Here is a 14,044-nt window from a genome sequence, read left to right as displayed (position 1 = left end):
GTATACACACACACACACACACACACACACACACACACACACACACACACCCCTTGACAAACTGTCCAACTTTCTGAGCTCCTGCTAATGCAATATTGCAGGATAGCTGCATGTGCTCTGAGGAAAAGCTCTTACTGCCCAGTTCATCCCCTAACAGACAGCAATGCCGCGCCAACGTTCAGTTTAACAGCCAGCCATTCTACCAACATCCATTACTTTTTCCATTAGACCTTATTAGAGAGACATTTTAATGTCCTTAGTTTCTTTCTACAGTCATGGAACAGATTAAATAAGCCTCACCTAACTGTCTGCCTCCATCATGTCTTCTTCTATTAATAAAAATAACAAATAAAAGGCCTGGCTGCATTTAAATAATACGCCTCTGTTTAATGGTGGCTTTCAGTCAAAGGTGCAGAATCAAACAAACAGGCTGCTATTGGAAAAAAATCTTTGTCTAACCCTAATGTAAGCTTTAGATAGCCTTATTATAAACAGGTACTGCTTGTACGGAAAATATAAACGACGTGTAAAATATGAACAGACCAAATCTGGCTGGATAATACGCTGGCAAAGCAAAATGAAAAGCTGTGCATAGACCTGCTGTTCAATCCCCAAGACCTTTCCAGTCTCCAAGAAACATGCAGATGTAGCAGAGATGGGGAAAGACAATTACAGTGATTAGATGGGAGAAACAGGCTTCTTTTCTCTCCTACCAGGATGCCACATAATCATCTCTTGGTCTAATGACGTGTCTTCTGCTGATCATAGAGTGGAGTGGGTGTGGTGCACACTAAACGCGCAGCACTTTGAACAAAGGCAGGAACGTAATCTCGATGCTGCACGGTGCCAGACGAGCAGGATGGAGAATGCTTAAATCACTCTTCTTGCTTTGCATGTCAATCAGCACCTAAGTGCTGAACAATACTGAAGACACCTAAAATACAGGCGATCATAACCCAGTAGGCTTCGAAGATACGAAGACAGGGACAAAAATATGAGCAAAATCTAACAGCGAATCGTTTCTAGAGCCGGCGTTGTTTTCTGTAGCATGAACACAAGGAACTTTCAGGGCAAACTCTTAAAGGGATATTATACACGATCAACTAAATGGTGGTGTGATGGAGTGTTACTGTTTCCATGCAGAGGTGGATTCTTTTCCAAATAACAGCGTGTACTACAGTTTTTTAATCCTCTTATAGAACAACAATGTGCCAGTTGTGTTGTGCATCTTTCGGTGTGCCAATGTGTGTCTCTCTTTTCTCGGATGGATGGATGGATGGATGGATGACTTTTCATTCAGGGGGGACAGGCGACAGATTGATAAACATATAGAGACAGACAGACAGGCAGACAGGCAGACATACAGACAGACACAGAAACAGACAGAAAGACAGATCACTTTATACAGCCTATAAAGATGGACAGGCAGACAGACAGACAGACAGACAGACAGACAGACAGACAGACAGAGATATACAGAAAAAAAGACATAGTTCACTATTTATCCAAGAGGGCCAGACAGACATAAATAGACAGACAGACAAAGTGAAACTGACAAATACAGTATATAACTATATTCATCCCATAAGGATGGATAGACAGGTGGACAGACAGAAAGACAGACAAAGTCAGTCAGACAGACAGACAGACAGACAGACAGCCCGACCACCTTCTTCATTCCAGGGGGAAATGTGTAAAACACAATAGAAATACAGAAAAACTCTACAGCTTGCAATGTTACAGAGAATATCTCTGTCCTGAAGACAATACAGGGGCAGAACAATAATAAACTTGACTGACACTAGAGACCTTTCCAACAAATATTAAACATATAACCATATTTTCAAACATTACCTCTGTCAAATAACATGCTTTTAAACCTGTTTATTATTAGCATTTGACTGGATGGAGCACCATCCATACACATCCCTGTGACTGAGCGGTTGCTACAAAAACTACAACAGTTCAGCCACAATTACCAATAAAACTGCGTTTATAGAAAAACTATTAACTATAAAACTATAACTAAACCACAGTTATGGGGTAGTAGCACTACATTAAGGGTGAATACAAGATGAATGTTTGGAATACTGTCCATATCAATTATTATGCAAATCTATATGACCGAATGTATTTACTCCACATACTGGAACACTGTTTTCACATCATTTAAAGACTATGCATCAATGTACAAATTCAATGTTGAATTAAGTGAGATTAGGTTAAACATAAACAGGCTTTTAGCACAAATTTGTTCAGGTGAATCTCAAATAGTGTATTTTGGTAAATGGTAATGGTAAAATTCTACCTATACTAATCGTATACCCCATGTATTGAGTGTACATACTGACTAGGGATCTTGTATAACTGCAAAAATTATGCTGGAGACTAAAGTTTTTTTTTTGGTGGATCAAAAATAGAAGCTCAAGCTTGAAAATCTGATTATGATCTGAATCTGAATGGCTAATAAGCATAAGCCTATTTAAAAGGCCAAATTTCAGTGGCTCCTTGTCCAATTTTCACAACTTTTTTTATACATTTCCGAAACGTCAGCACAAGAAAATGCAAATGAATCCGCATTTCCTTTAGCTCCAGTCATGCAAAAAGCATAAAGAAGAAAAATAATTAGGGAGCACAATACCCAGAAAGCATGACTTTCATAGATCTTTAAAACTTAGCAATAGGGAGACCTAATGTTGAATTTAACACTTCATTTTTAGTCATTCATATTTTGTCACATACACCAGACATTTGACTTTTCCACGGATATGTGATACTTCCCTGATCTGTAACCTCACAGTTATGCAGGAGGCATGCAATTGTATAGGATGTCTTTGGATGCAGGAGCATTACATATTGCTTTCACTTGAACTCAGAGACCCAAACCTGTTCCAGCATGACATTTACCTGTGCTTTTATACTAATATTTGGCAGGCGCCCTTATACAGAGCAATTTATAGTTAGATCACTGCATAAACCACCTCCATAAGGACACGGTTTACATGGATTTTAGTGGAAGATCTTGAGTAGCCTGCTATAGAGCTCTGATCTTTACCCTATTAAACGCCTCTGGGATGAATTGGAACGCTGACTGCACCCCAGGCCTCCTCACCCTACATCAGTACCTGACTTTAACCAATGTCCTTGAGGTTGCACTAATCTCAGTAAGCACACTCCAAAATTTGGTGGAACATCTTCCTTGGAAGAGTGGAGGTTATTATCACAGCAGATGGAGACTAAAAGATGGAGACTAGATGGAGACTAAAAGTGCATGCATCTTATAATCAGGTGTCCGCACTTGTCCCCATTTGTTTATTTATGTATTAAACATGTACATTTTCTGTAACACGAAAAAAATCTAAAAAGTCTTCCACATTTGACAATTGTAAAAATGTTTATATTAGACCCGGGCTTTTTGACAAATGATTTTCTGTTATTGTTTTTTTTTTTTTTTACTTACATTTTACAGAATTATTCAAAAGAACAGAATGGAAAATCCAAAACACTGTATGCACTGATGCGAGACAGTGATGCTTTAAAAAAAAAAAAACAATTTATAGCCTGACCATCCGTCCCCAAACTTTTTTGTGCCACAGACCGGTTTAATGTCAGACAATATTTTCACGGACCGGGCCTTTAAGGTGTGGTGGATAAATACAACAAAATAAAATGATACGACCGGCATAAAACCTGGTATTTTCTAAATATAATAATAAACGTGAATCTGCTGTATTGTTTTTTGTTCTTTTTGCTAGCTTGGGGGGTTTCAATTTAGCGGTCATGTATTATGTGTTAGCAGCCGGAGCAGCCCCTTTAAGAAGGTAGCGGATGGAGGTAAGACATGTGACCGAGGCATCATGACATGCATCAAGGGTGAGTCATAGACAGATGAGGCGGAAAGAATCTGGCAATTTTCCAAAATAAAACTGTTCAGAATCAGATAACAAATAAAACTGAAATAATGTGAGTTATGTATTCTTTCTGTGCAGCCTGGTACCAATTGACCCACGGACCGGTGCCGGTCTGCGGCCCGTGGTTTGGGGACCACTGGCTTAAAAGAGTATACTGTGGAAACCTGCTCACTGTCTGTATTACTTTAACATTCACCCATTCGGACTGAATTCTGCCTCACTAGTCAGTGGGTTTGGATGAAAATGTGAGAAAGATGAATGAATGGAAATGTAACACCGTGGACAAAGAGGAGGGACTCACTGGTCGTGTCTGGTGTCAGGGACACCTCGGTCCATTCGCAGTTTGTCGCTCTCCACCTGATTGAACTTGTTTCGAGCGTAGGGATCCTGTCCGGGTTTCACCACTGTTGCCCCAACATAGAGATCCTGATCAAAGTCCTGCCATCTGACCTTTCCTGGAAAACACAAACACAGCAATTTATCATACAGGGTATAGAAGTGCGCAGTAATCATTTGGTTGTGTTATCAGAGGTCAACCAGATATGCTGGCATTAAATAAATAAAAAAACTAATGCTCTAAATCTGTGATTCTCAAAGTTGGCCTCTGTGAAGCATTACTAAAAGTTGTGTGATTTTATGTATTACTGTGATGGAAACCCCAAAGTTATTAATTAAGGAACAATTATTACACAAATTATTATGTATATAGGGGTCTGAGCATCAAAGTCAACTCAAACCTACTGTAATCTAAGGAATGGAAAACTCCATTGACGTAATAAATATACAAAATACTCGCTGACAAATGCAATTTTCAAATGTTCATGGCAAACACTGTATTGAGGAAGTTTTCTGAAACGTTTACAGAAGTTAGAACCCCTGTTCTACATAATTCTACATATCTACATCTTCCAAATCTACATAATTGTGTAGATTTGGTGGACTGCCGAAACCTTCAGCATTGAAACCAAAACAAAATTTGCATAAAACATCAATGACATAGGACATCACTAGTACCCAATTACCAGTCTGAGGAGCAGCCAACATACATAGAACATGTATTCAATTCCCTCCAATCAGGTACGAGGTTTAGATCAATAGCAGCTTAACAAGGTCAAAGGTCTGAAGTAGTTTTTCTTTAATAACTTAATTCATGTTGGTAGCATATTTTATAAATAATCAACAAGAATAACTTGACTTGGTGGTGCTGTACACACCCTTGACACCCTTGTTGAGCTTGACCTGTTTTCTTTCTTTTTTACATTCCAAGTAAAATCCAATCCAATCTCAATGTGTTTTCCAATCTCCTTGTGTACAGTGAGGGAACAACTATTCATAAGTGCCAACACAAGCAATAATGGAACCTTCCCACAACCTATTTAACTGTTACAATTGCTTAAAAAAAAAAAAAAAAAAAAAAAATAAATAAATAAATAAAATTTATATATATATATATATATATATATATATATATATATATATATATATATATATATATATATAAAATAAATAAATAAAAATAACGTAGAAGTGTCATTTAATATGTAATTGTGGGCAAATCACTGTGGTATAAATGAAAGAAAGCACTTCTGGATAAACTATCACAGGAAAGCAAATCCACGCTTCCCTTTGGAACACATCATAAAAAATATAGAATCACTTGTTAAAGCAATCGAATATTAAATTACTTTTTCAGTCTACAGACTGTATAAAAAGACTATAATGAAGGCTAATATAATCATGGTCATATTTAATTTGTCTAAAAATCACAAAATGAAACATTTTAGAACTTATAACAAATAGCAAAAATAAAGGGAATATCAAAGATTTTGCCAAAGTGAAAGATTTTCCCAGGATGCCATACATATAGTAAATTTCCATTTGGGCTTTAGGGACAGCAGCTGTCTCTGCCATTGGTTAATCGCAAGAAGCTGTAACAGCAATCCGGTCAATGAGACATATGGTAGAATCCAATTCATTTGTCTTTCCTAAAACAAGCCTGGTGTTATTATGAGCCATGTAATTAGCACATCTGCCTAATCTTAATCTCTCATTAAAGATAAGGCTTCCAGCAGTGAGCTGAAACCTAAACTCAAGCCAAACATAACAGAGCTAACTGAAGAGTACCTCTGCACACATTCACACATTTCATTCAGACTGAATCATCACGCCTCTGTACAAACCCAACGAGATGATGAGAGACCTAAAATGAGACAAGCAGTGTGACCCTGACCTGTGGTTTGATTGACAGCTTTTTAATGATGTAGGGTCAGAGAAGCTCTGGTCTTGAGTTAGTAAACTACAACAACTCAAACACTCAAGCTAATATCACGCACTGTGATTAGAGAAGAGACTTTAAAACATGAGACCAAGATTATAAGAAGCACACAGAGTTAAAGTTTGCTTCAAAAGTAGCATTTGTCTAATTAGCAATGATATTACTGATGGTGGGGTTAGGAGTCATAGTAAAGCAGTAGTGGCAGTCATGGTAACAGTAGCAGCAACAGCAGTAGTATTATTGGTGGTGGGAGGATTAGCACTGGTAGTAGGGGCACCATTAGTAGTAGTAATATTTCTACTTGTAGCATCAGTAACATTAGGAGTAGCATCAGTTGTGGCAATGATTGAGCAAGAGTGGGAGTAGTAAAACTAGCAAAAGAAGTGGCAGTATTAGTATCAGTATGGAAGTATTAGTGGTTATGGGGTAGTAGTTCTAGCAGAAGCAGTAGTAGTTTTAGAGGTTATGGGGTAGTAGTTCTAGCAGAAGCAGTAGCAGTATTGGAGGTTATGGGGGTAGTAGTACTAGCAGAAGCAGTAGCAGTATTGGAGGTTATGGGGGTAGTAGTACTAGCAGAAGCAGTAGTAGTATTAGAGGTGGTGGGGGTAGTGGTACTAGCAGAAGCAGTAGTAGTATTAGAGGTGGTGGGGGTAGTGGTACTAGCAGAAGCAGTAGTAGTATTAGAGGTGATGGGGGTAGTAGTACTAGCAGAAGCAGTAGTAGTATTAGAGGTTATGGGGGTAGTAGTACTAGCAGAAGCAGTAGTGGTATTAGAGGTGGTGGGGGTAGTGGTACTAGCAGAAGCAGTAGTGGCATTAGAGGTGGTGGGGGCAGTGGTACTAGCAGAAGCAGTAGTGGTATTAGAGGTGGTGGGGGTAGTAGTACTAGCAGAAGCAGTAGTAGTATTAGAGGTTATGGGGGTAGTAGTACTAGCAGAAGCAGTAGTAGTAGTATAGATGGTGGTGGGGATGGGAATGACAGTAACAGCAGTAGCAGTATCTAGTACAACACTTTTAATAAAAGTATCTAAAAATGCCTGAACTGTTAAGCTTTTAGTAGCCACGTTTACATGTTCACTTTTTTTGTCATTCCGATTAAAATCATTCCGATTGAACATTCTGTGGACTGTTTACATGAGCCGTTATCTAATCCGAAATTGTGTTTACATGTGCCGGCGCTTTTAATCGGAACAACTTTGTGTCATGCACACATTAGCCTATGTCCTGTTTGCCATGTTTTATTCCCGTCAACATGGAGTTCCATTATTTCTTATGAGCACTATTTTTAAGTAAAGTGTTGCTTCATTTTATAGGCTTTATTTCAAATTCACAGGTCTCATTCAATGGCAGTAATCGGCTTAACGTGTTTACATTGTAAAAAAATTATTTAATTCTGTTTATAAAAAGTTTATCCCACCCCTCCCAAACCGATTACAGTTTCATTCGGTTTGGGTGTTTTTATTCTGATTGAGGTGTAAATATGGAGCATTTTAAATCGGACTTTTAAACCGATTACAATGCTCCGTGTAAACACAAATAGTGATGTTTATCTAACTGTGATGGAAGGAGTCTCGAGTTTCAGTGTTCTGTAAGTTTTTCCTCCATGGAAAAGTCTTCAGGACAAACAGGTGGTAATAATTCCTTATCTCATATCCTATTAACATATGCATTGTGTAAATATTTAATAAAGCCTACATTTTTAAATGCAAACAACTTCTGGTGCAGTGTGTTCAGCAGGGCTAAAGCTCCAGTCATTATCTCGGATGTTAAATCCCATTTAAGTCCAATCGACCTGTAGCGAAAAATTCGCTCTATGACGGAGCCTAAACAAAACTGAAGACGTGCAGTCATTCCCACCTTTATTCCGCCTGTAAAGGAAAAGCATGAGTGCATAGCTCTCCTGCATCAAGTGCCATTATCTGGATTCAAACAGTGAAATTGTGCACAGTGCAAACGGAAACATTTACAGCTTTAAGAGTGGGTAGATAAGACCCCAGAGACACTGTTACAGCTCGAATTGCTGTTCTCAGCCAAAGCATTGTACCGACATTCGTTTGTTTATGCCTGATTACTGAGCAGCTTTAAACTGGAGATTTTAAGAGCCTCGCGAATCCTGGGTAAGAAGTTGCCTGAGGGTGAGAAAGAAACTGGAGCTGCGGGATGAAGATGAGCCTGGGAACTCGTTCCTGCATTTTTCAGCTTCCTTTGCAAATTCATAGGCTTGCCACATTAGCAGCGAAATCACTCCAGGTGTGTAAGGGTACAAGCGAGCAAGTAGATATCCTGAATTTCAGAGGAGGAATTCCGAGTTGAGTTTGAGACTAATGCAGTATTAATAGCACAATGTGTGGATTCAGGTGTACCTGGGGGAAGGGTTTCCACACTCTGTGCTCTGCCGTCTGTGTTGCTGTGAGCTTGAAATCTGCTCGAACTGAAGCCGCTCCAGTCATCCTGTCAGAAAGTAAAAAAGAAGTAGGGGAAAAAAAACGTTAGTCTTCTGAAATGTTTAATATTATTGCCATTAGCCAATTATTTAACCTCCTGAATTGGATAACGTGCAAACTTTTTAATACATCAGTAACTTTTTCAACAAGTCACCCATGTTTTGCTTTCTCTGGGTCCGCAACAAATATTTCCACATTCTGGCAATAAAAAAAAATCTGCTGCCATTCAGACAAGCTGTCAGTAGTGAAGACATAAATCCCCAAACACAAGTAGAACAAGACAGCAGGAAAGGATTCCTTAAAGAAAAGGTCAGTGATGTTACTAAGGCTAATAGAACTTGCTGTGGACACGGACCGCACAAAGTCTGCACGCTGAGTGGACTCATTTAGTCATTGATTATTACTCATCACAAAGTACAAAAAAAAAATGTCCTTAAATTCTGACATTGTGCGGTAATTTGTGCTCTATGTCAGATTATATGAAGAAGATCCTCTAATAAGGGATGAAAAAAGTGTAACAAAAACAAAAATAAGGACAAATGTACTGAAGTTTCCAGTAAACTGTTACCACACAGTTGAAGGAAGACAATTTTATAGGGTTACAAAGGATAAAAGTTTTAATGTCATTATTCTGCACTTCAGCTACAAATAAGACTCCAATTGAATTTTCTCTAAATCCGAAGAACTCCGCCTTTATAAAAAACCACGCCAAAGCTGGCATTGTTAAGCAAAAGAACTTGTATCAGCAGGCATGGGTCATAAAACTTCTCTTTGTTTTGTTGGTTAAGAGGGTAAAGGATTAAATTTGTTCACTTTGAAGGAGTGGGTATTATTGTTTTGGGTCGCAACTATGGTACTTAGTGCCAAGTAAGACTTTGCCTAGGCTTTGAAGTAGGCTAAACGTGATTGGCTATTTAAAAAGGGGGAGGGGCCTCTCTATATGTCTTGCTCTGACTTCCCGTTTTAAATAGAGTTACGATGTTTCAAGGTACATTAAACAAACTTTACCAAGAGCGTTAGCCACACAACATCCTGCAGCATTGCTTTAAAAATGTTAAGAAAAAAAAAAGATAGCCCTCATACTATTTCTGTCTTCAAAAAAAAGAATCCAACAGTTTGTTAAAAACAATTTAGAGACTTTTAAAAAAAAATTCATTAAAAAAAAAACAGAGACACATTCGCATCAACAAACCATATTTGCTGCAAACAAGTAAAAACTTTAAACCAGTTCCAGAAGCAGGTCTTTTCAAGAAACCATTTGATTAAAGTTGACTCCTGAATTGTTTTTAGGATCCTCGAAGTGAAAAATCTACGCAAATTTGAACCGAGATATATAAATATATATCAAACTATTTTGTGAACCATGCAATCCATGATGTTGGTGCCTGAAGAACACTAAAGCAGAAGGGCTCTAAAAGCTCTAAAAGAGCAAGACTTCACTGTAAAATCACTGTAAACTGAGAGTGCACCCCCCCTCGAAAAAGGCAAACTGATGCTTTGGGCTTGATCTAGTTACATTATTGATTTAAAGATCGCCACTGAAGCTCGGCTTTCAGCTCGGGGACACACACAAGCTCCGATTTGTTTGAGGCTCAGCTGGCTACATCTATTCTGGCATGAACCTTGGTACGTACTACATACTCTTGTTTGCTAATAGCAAGCTAGTGTGAAAATCTTGAAGCTTACCCACCAAAATATCTGTGCCTTGCTGACCTTGACCAGCTGGGCGCTTAAGTGTGAGGGGGTTGTTTTTTTGATCGAGCCGCTGTTAATCCTCGGCTATGAAAATGTACACCAGAAACTATCCTGGAACATGTTTTTCGTTGTTTTGTTTTTTTTCTTTTATTATTTGAACTCTACAAGAAAATCTAATTTTAATCAACGACCTTGTAGCCTTGACCACTTCATGGACACGGTGAACTAATACACCTGCTGTGTAGGCCAAAGAAGCAAAGTGAAGTCAACAAGTCTAACTCCACAACAGCATGAAGTTCAAGGTCGAAGATGATGATGAGGATTATTTTTATTTCCAGTGTATTTATTCGTAGTGAAATCGCTATAGCATGATGCTTGACTGTAGACCAATTTGGACATGTGTGCTCTTTTAGCCATAAGGGTGTTAAAAAAAAAAAGTCAGGTACTGATGTAGGTGAGGTAAGAAGGCATGGGGTGCAGTTCATCAGGGTTAAGGTCAGAGCTCTATAGATCTCTATTAGAGTTGCAAAAGAGGTGGAAAATTTCCAGAAAATTTCTAGGAGAACTTCATCTGGAGAATTTTGGAGATTTTCCAAGTTGGAAATTTCACAGGAATTTAAGGGAATATATTAGAAATTGGGGGAAATCTATCTAAAGTATCATATACAAACAAATATAAACATTTTGTTTGGTCATTAGCTGATGCATGCAAGATACTTTACATAAATGACATTTTTGACTTTGATTTAATTGTTAGTATATGGAATTCTGCCACCCAAATCACTATAGCTTTTAAGATGTTCCACTCCGAAACCATAATAACCATAATAACCATATCCTCACGAAAGTCTCTTAGTCCAAATGAAAGAACAATTTCATTCTGCTGCCTCCAAAAGAAACCCCAAACAATTGTGTGCCTCCAAGTTGAAGAAACAGTTTTGGGGAAAACGTCATGTGCATAAGTTTGTGTGTAGGATTTCTTTCATTGCGCACACTGTTGGACAAGGAACTATAGAAGAAAATTGCACTGCATTGCATCATGTCTCACATAACCGAATTCTTAAAAAATGCTCAGAGGAATCTAAGGAATAGGAGGGTTCTCGGTCATGGATACCAGTGTGCTTCGTACATGGACTATGTCCTCCAAGGGAATTATCTAAAAATCCATTCCTCAAAGCCACCATGAAATCAGAGGATAAAGTATGACCAGCAACTCTCAAATGATTATTGTTAAAATAATTATTAATAATTGTATTAATATATGCAATATAATACAAATGTCATGGATGTTACCCCTGATGTAGAGAAACTAGAGGATCTTCACATATATTCACCAAGAGACTAAAGTATTAGAGAGAATCACCGCATGACCCATAGTCCTAAACTCCTCGGTTCTCACAGTTCTCTGAGAATAAGCGTAATGTCTCTCTGCGGACAAAAGAGAACGTCTGAACACGTCGATTTCCTGTACCTGAACGATGACACGATGCAAAACCACCTTTATCTCTGTTCCCGAGTGCATCATCATCATCACTGTCAAACTTTTTTCCGAAGCACAGTATAACGGTTTATGTTAAAGAAATATATAAAGATTATAAAGCAGTCAGGCAAAACAGAATTGATAGTCATTAGATCTAATAATGTCCAATAATGAGTACGATTGTAACATGTGCTTCTGACACCACCAGAACCTCCACCTGCTCCTTTAACACCTCTGTGGTTCTTTAGATTTTCCTTCTTGTTTTTAATTCTCAACCTTGTGAAACTGCACTCACTATTGCTGGCATTCAGCAAAAACAACAAGATGGAATATACACTATATAAACAAAACATATGACTGGACACCTTTTCAGTCATGTGGTTCTCTTCCAAACGTATCACAAAGTTGAAAAATAATTGTATAGAAAGTCCTAAGATACTGCAGCCTTAAATTTTCCCCTCACTTGAATTCAGCTGGAATTCCCCTCACTTGAACTCCAGCATGGCAATGCCGCTGTACACAAAGCCAGCTCTGTGATTAGATGGGTTACATGGGTTGGAGTGAAAGATCTTGAGCACAAATCTCCACAAGCGCACTTTAAAATCTAGTGGACCACGTTCCCAGAGGAGTGGAGGATGTCATAATAGCAAATGGGGACTTTAATGAGATGTTTAAAAAGCACATTCATATAGTGTATGTACAAAAGTCTCTAAAGGCGTTTTCACATTTTATAGACAGTTTGCTAGTAATGTGATAATCTGATTTGGAGATGTGGCTGTAAACTTTAAACATAGGTCTCTGATTAGACATTTAACATGCTAATCAACTAAACACGGTTAAAACCTCACCGTATTGAACCACATTGCTGCAGCTATCAATAGCCAAATGTCAATGGTGCAAAACTGGCAGTGTTTGGCAGGTGGAAGGGACTATATTTTCTCTCTGTCTGTCAATCAGAGCAACAATAGTTAATCGTGTGCCCCTATGAGCTCATGTATGCAGAAGAGGGCAGACAGCAAACAAACAAAGAAACAAACCAAAAGATTTTTTGTATTCTTTAGTCCAGATTTCCAGAATAAAAAATAATAATATATATATATATATATATATATATATATATATATATATATATATATATATATACATACACACACACACACACACACCCCTTAATCAGTGGCAGACAAAGTACACAAAGCATATAGTTGAGTTAATATATGAATACACTAAAAAAAAAAAATATGACTCCAGTAAAAGTGCTCACTTTAAACTTTCACTTCAGTTAAAGTTCAAAAGTATTTGCTTTTAAATGTACTTAAGTATCCAAAGTACTATGATTTATTAGGATTATAAATGTTTTATTGTAGCAATAATTACGCTCTCTCTCTCTCTCATACACTCTCACTGGGCAGCTGTTCTCACGGTACTCTCTCCTGCTCTTATTTAAAGCTGCAGTACATCCTCAATGACTTAAAACTTCACTAGCTACACTATTGGTAAAAGTTTGTATCCATTAATAAATAAAAAAAAAAGGAACGACTGATTTCGCAAAATGCAGTTGAGTTTAAAAAAAAAAAAAAAAAAAAAAAAAAGGCTCCCCAAATGGAAATACTTCAGTAAAGTACAGCAGAGGTGGCAAATGTACACACATCCTTCACTCCAGTAGAAGTACACATACTTGTGTTTTAAAAAAGACAGTTGAAGTACTGACTACAATTTTTCACTCAAGATAAAATAAAGAAGTTTGGGCATAAGTAAACGTAGCTATTACTACTCCCTATTTTGGTGTCACGCTGAAAACTGAACCTCACGTCATATAAATTTATTAATACAAACAAATTTCAAATATTGTTATCTAATGAATGTATCCAGGCTGATCAACCACCATATAAAACACAAGCAGAGAAAAAGATGATGATCAGGTGAAGGAATGTCTCTGTTCTCAGTCATGTTTACATCACTGACTCCATCTGTCTCTTCCACGTTAACCCCAAACTTCTTGCTTTCTGTCTTGCTCGTTGTTGGCTTTGTAAACTAGTCTACGCCTGTGGTGTGCCAGAACCAGGAAATAATAAAACAGTGGTAGGTTGAAAAAGCCACACATAGACAGGAAATGGGTTGATGGGCTAAAAAAACGGTGCTTAACCAGAGGGAAAAGTATTGATCATTTCTAAGCTAAAGTAACAAGCCTGGTTTAAGAAGTATGAAGTAGAAAGTACAGATATTTGTGTAAATGATGT

The 14,044-nt window shown here is 37.8% G+C and overlaps 1 protein-coding gene across 2 annotated transcripts in view; it reads right to left on the bottom strand.

Moving 5' to 3' along the window:
• Positions 1-14,044, bottom strand: part of galnt2 (UDP-N-acetyl-alpha-D-galactosamine:polypeptide N-acetylgalactosaminyltransferase 2) — a 115,854-nt gene that overhangs the window by 48,916 nt on the left and 52,894 nt on the right. For both annotated transcript variants that reach the window (XM_046872403.1, XM_046872412.1), the window contains exons 2-3: positions 8,549-8,636; positions 4,213-4,366 (exon numbers count right to left, since the gene is read on the bottom strand). In XM_046872403.1, the coding sequence (XP_046728359.1) occupies positions 4,213-4,366; positions 8,549-8,636 (242 nt within the window). The remainder of the gene's footprint in view (positions 1-4,212; positions 4,367-8,548; positions 8,637-14,044) is intronic.

Source organism: Silurus meridionalis, chromosome 2 (assembly GCF_014805685.1).
Source record: "Silurus meridionalis isolate SWU-2019-XX chromosome 2, ASM1480568v1, whole genome shotgun sequence".
In the NCBI taxonomy this organism is placed as follows: Eukaryota; Metazoa; Chordata; class Actinopteri; order Siluriformes; family Siluridae; genus Silurus; species Silurus meridionalis.
The sequence above is the reverse complement of the archived record's forward strand: the minus strand, read 5'-3'. Positions and strand labels throughout refer to the sequence as shown.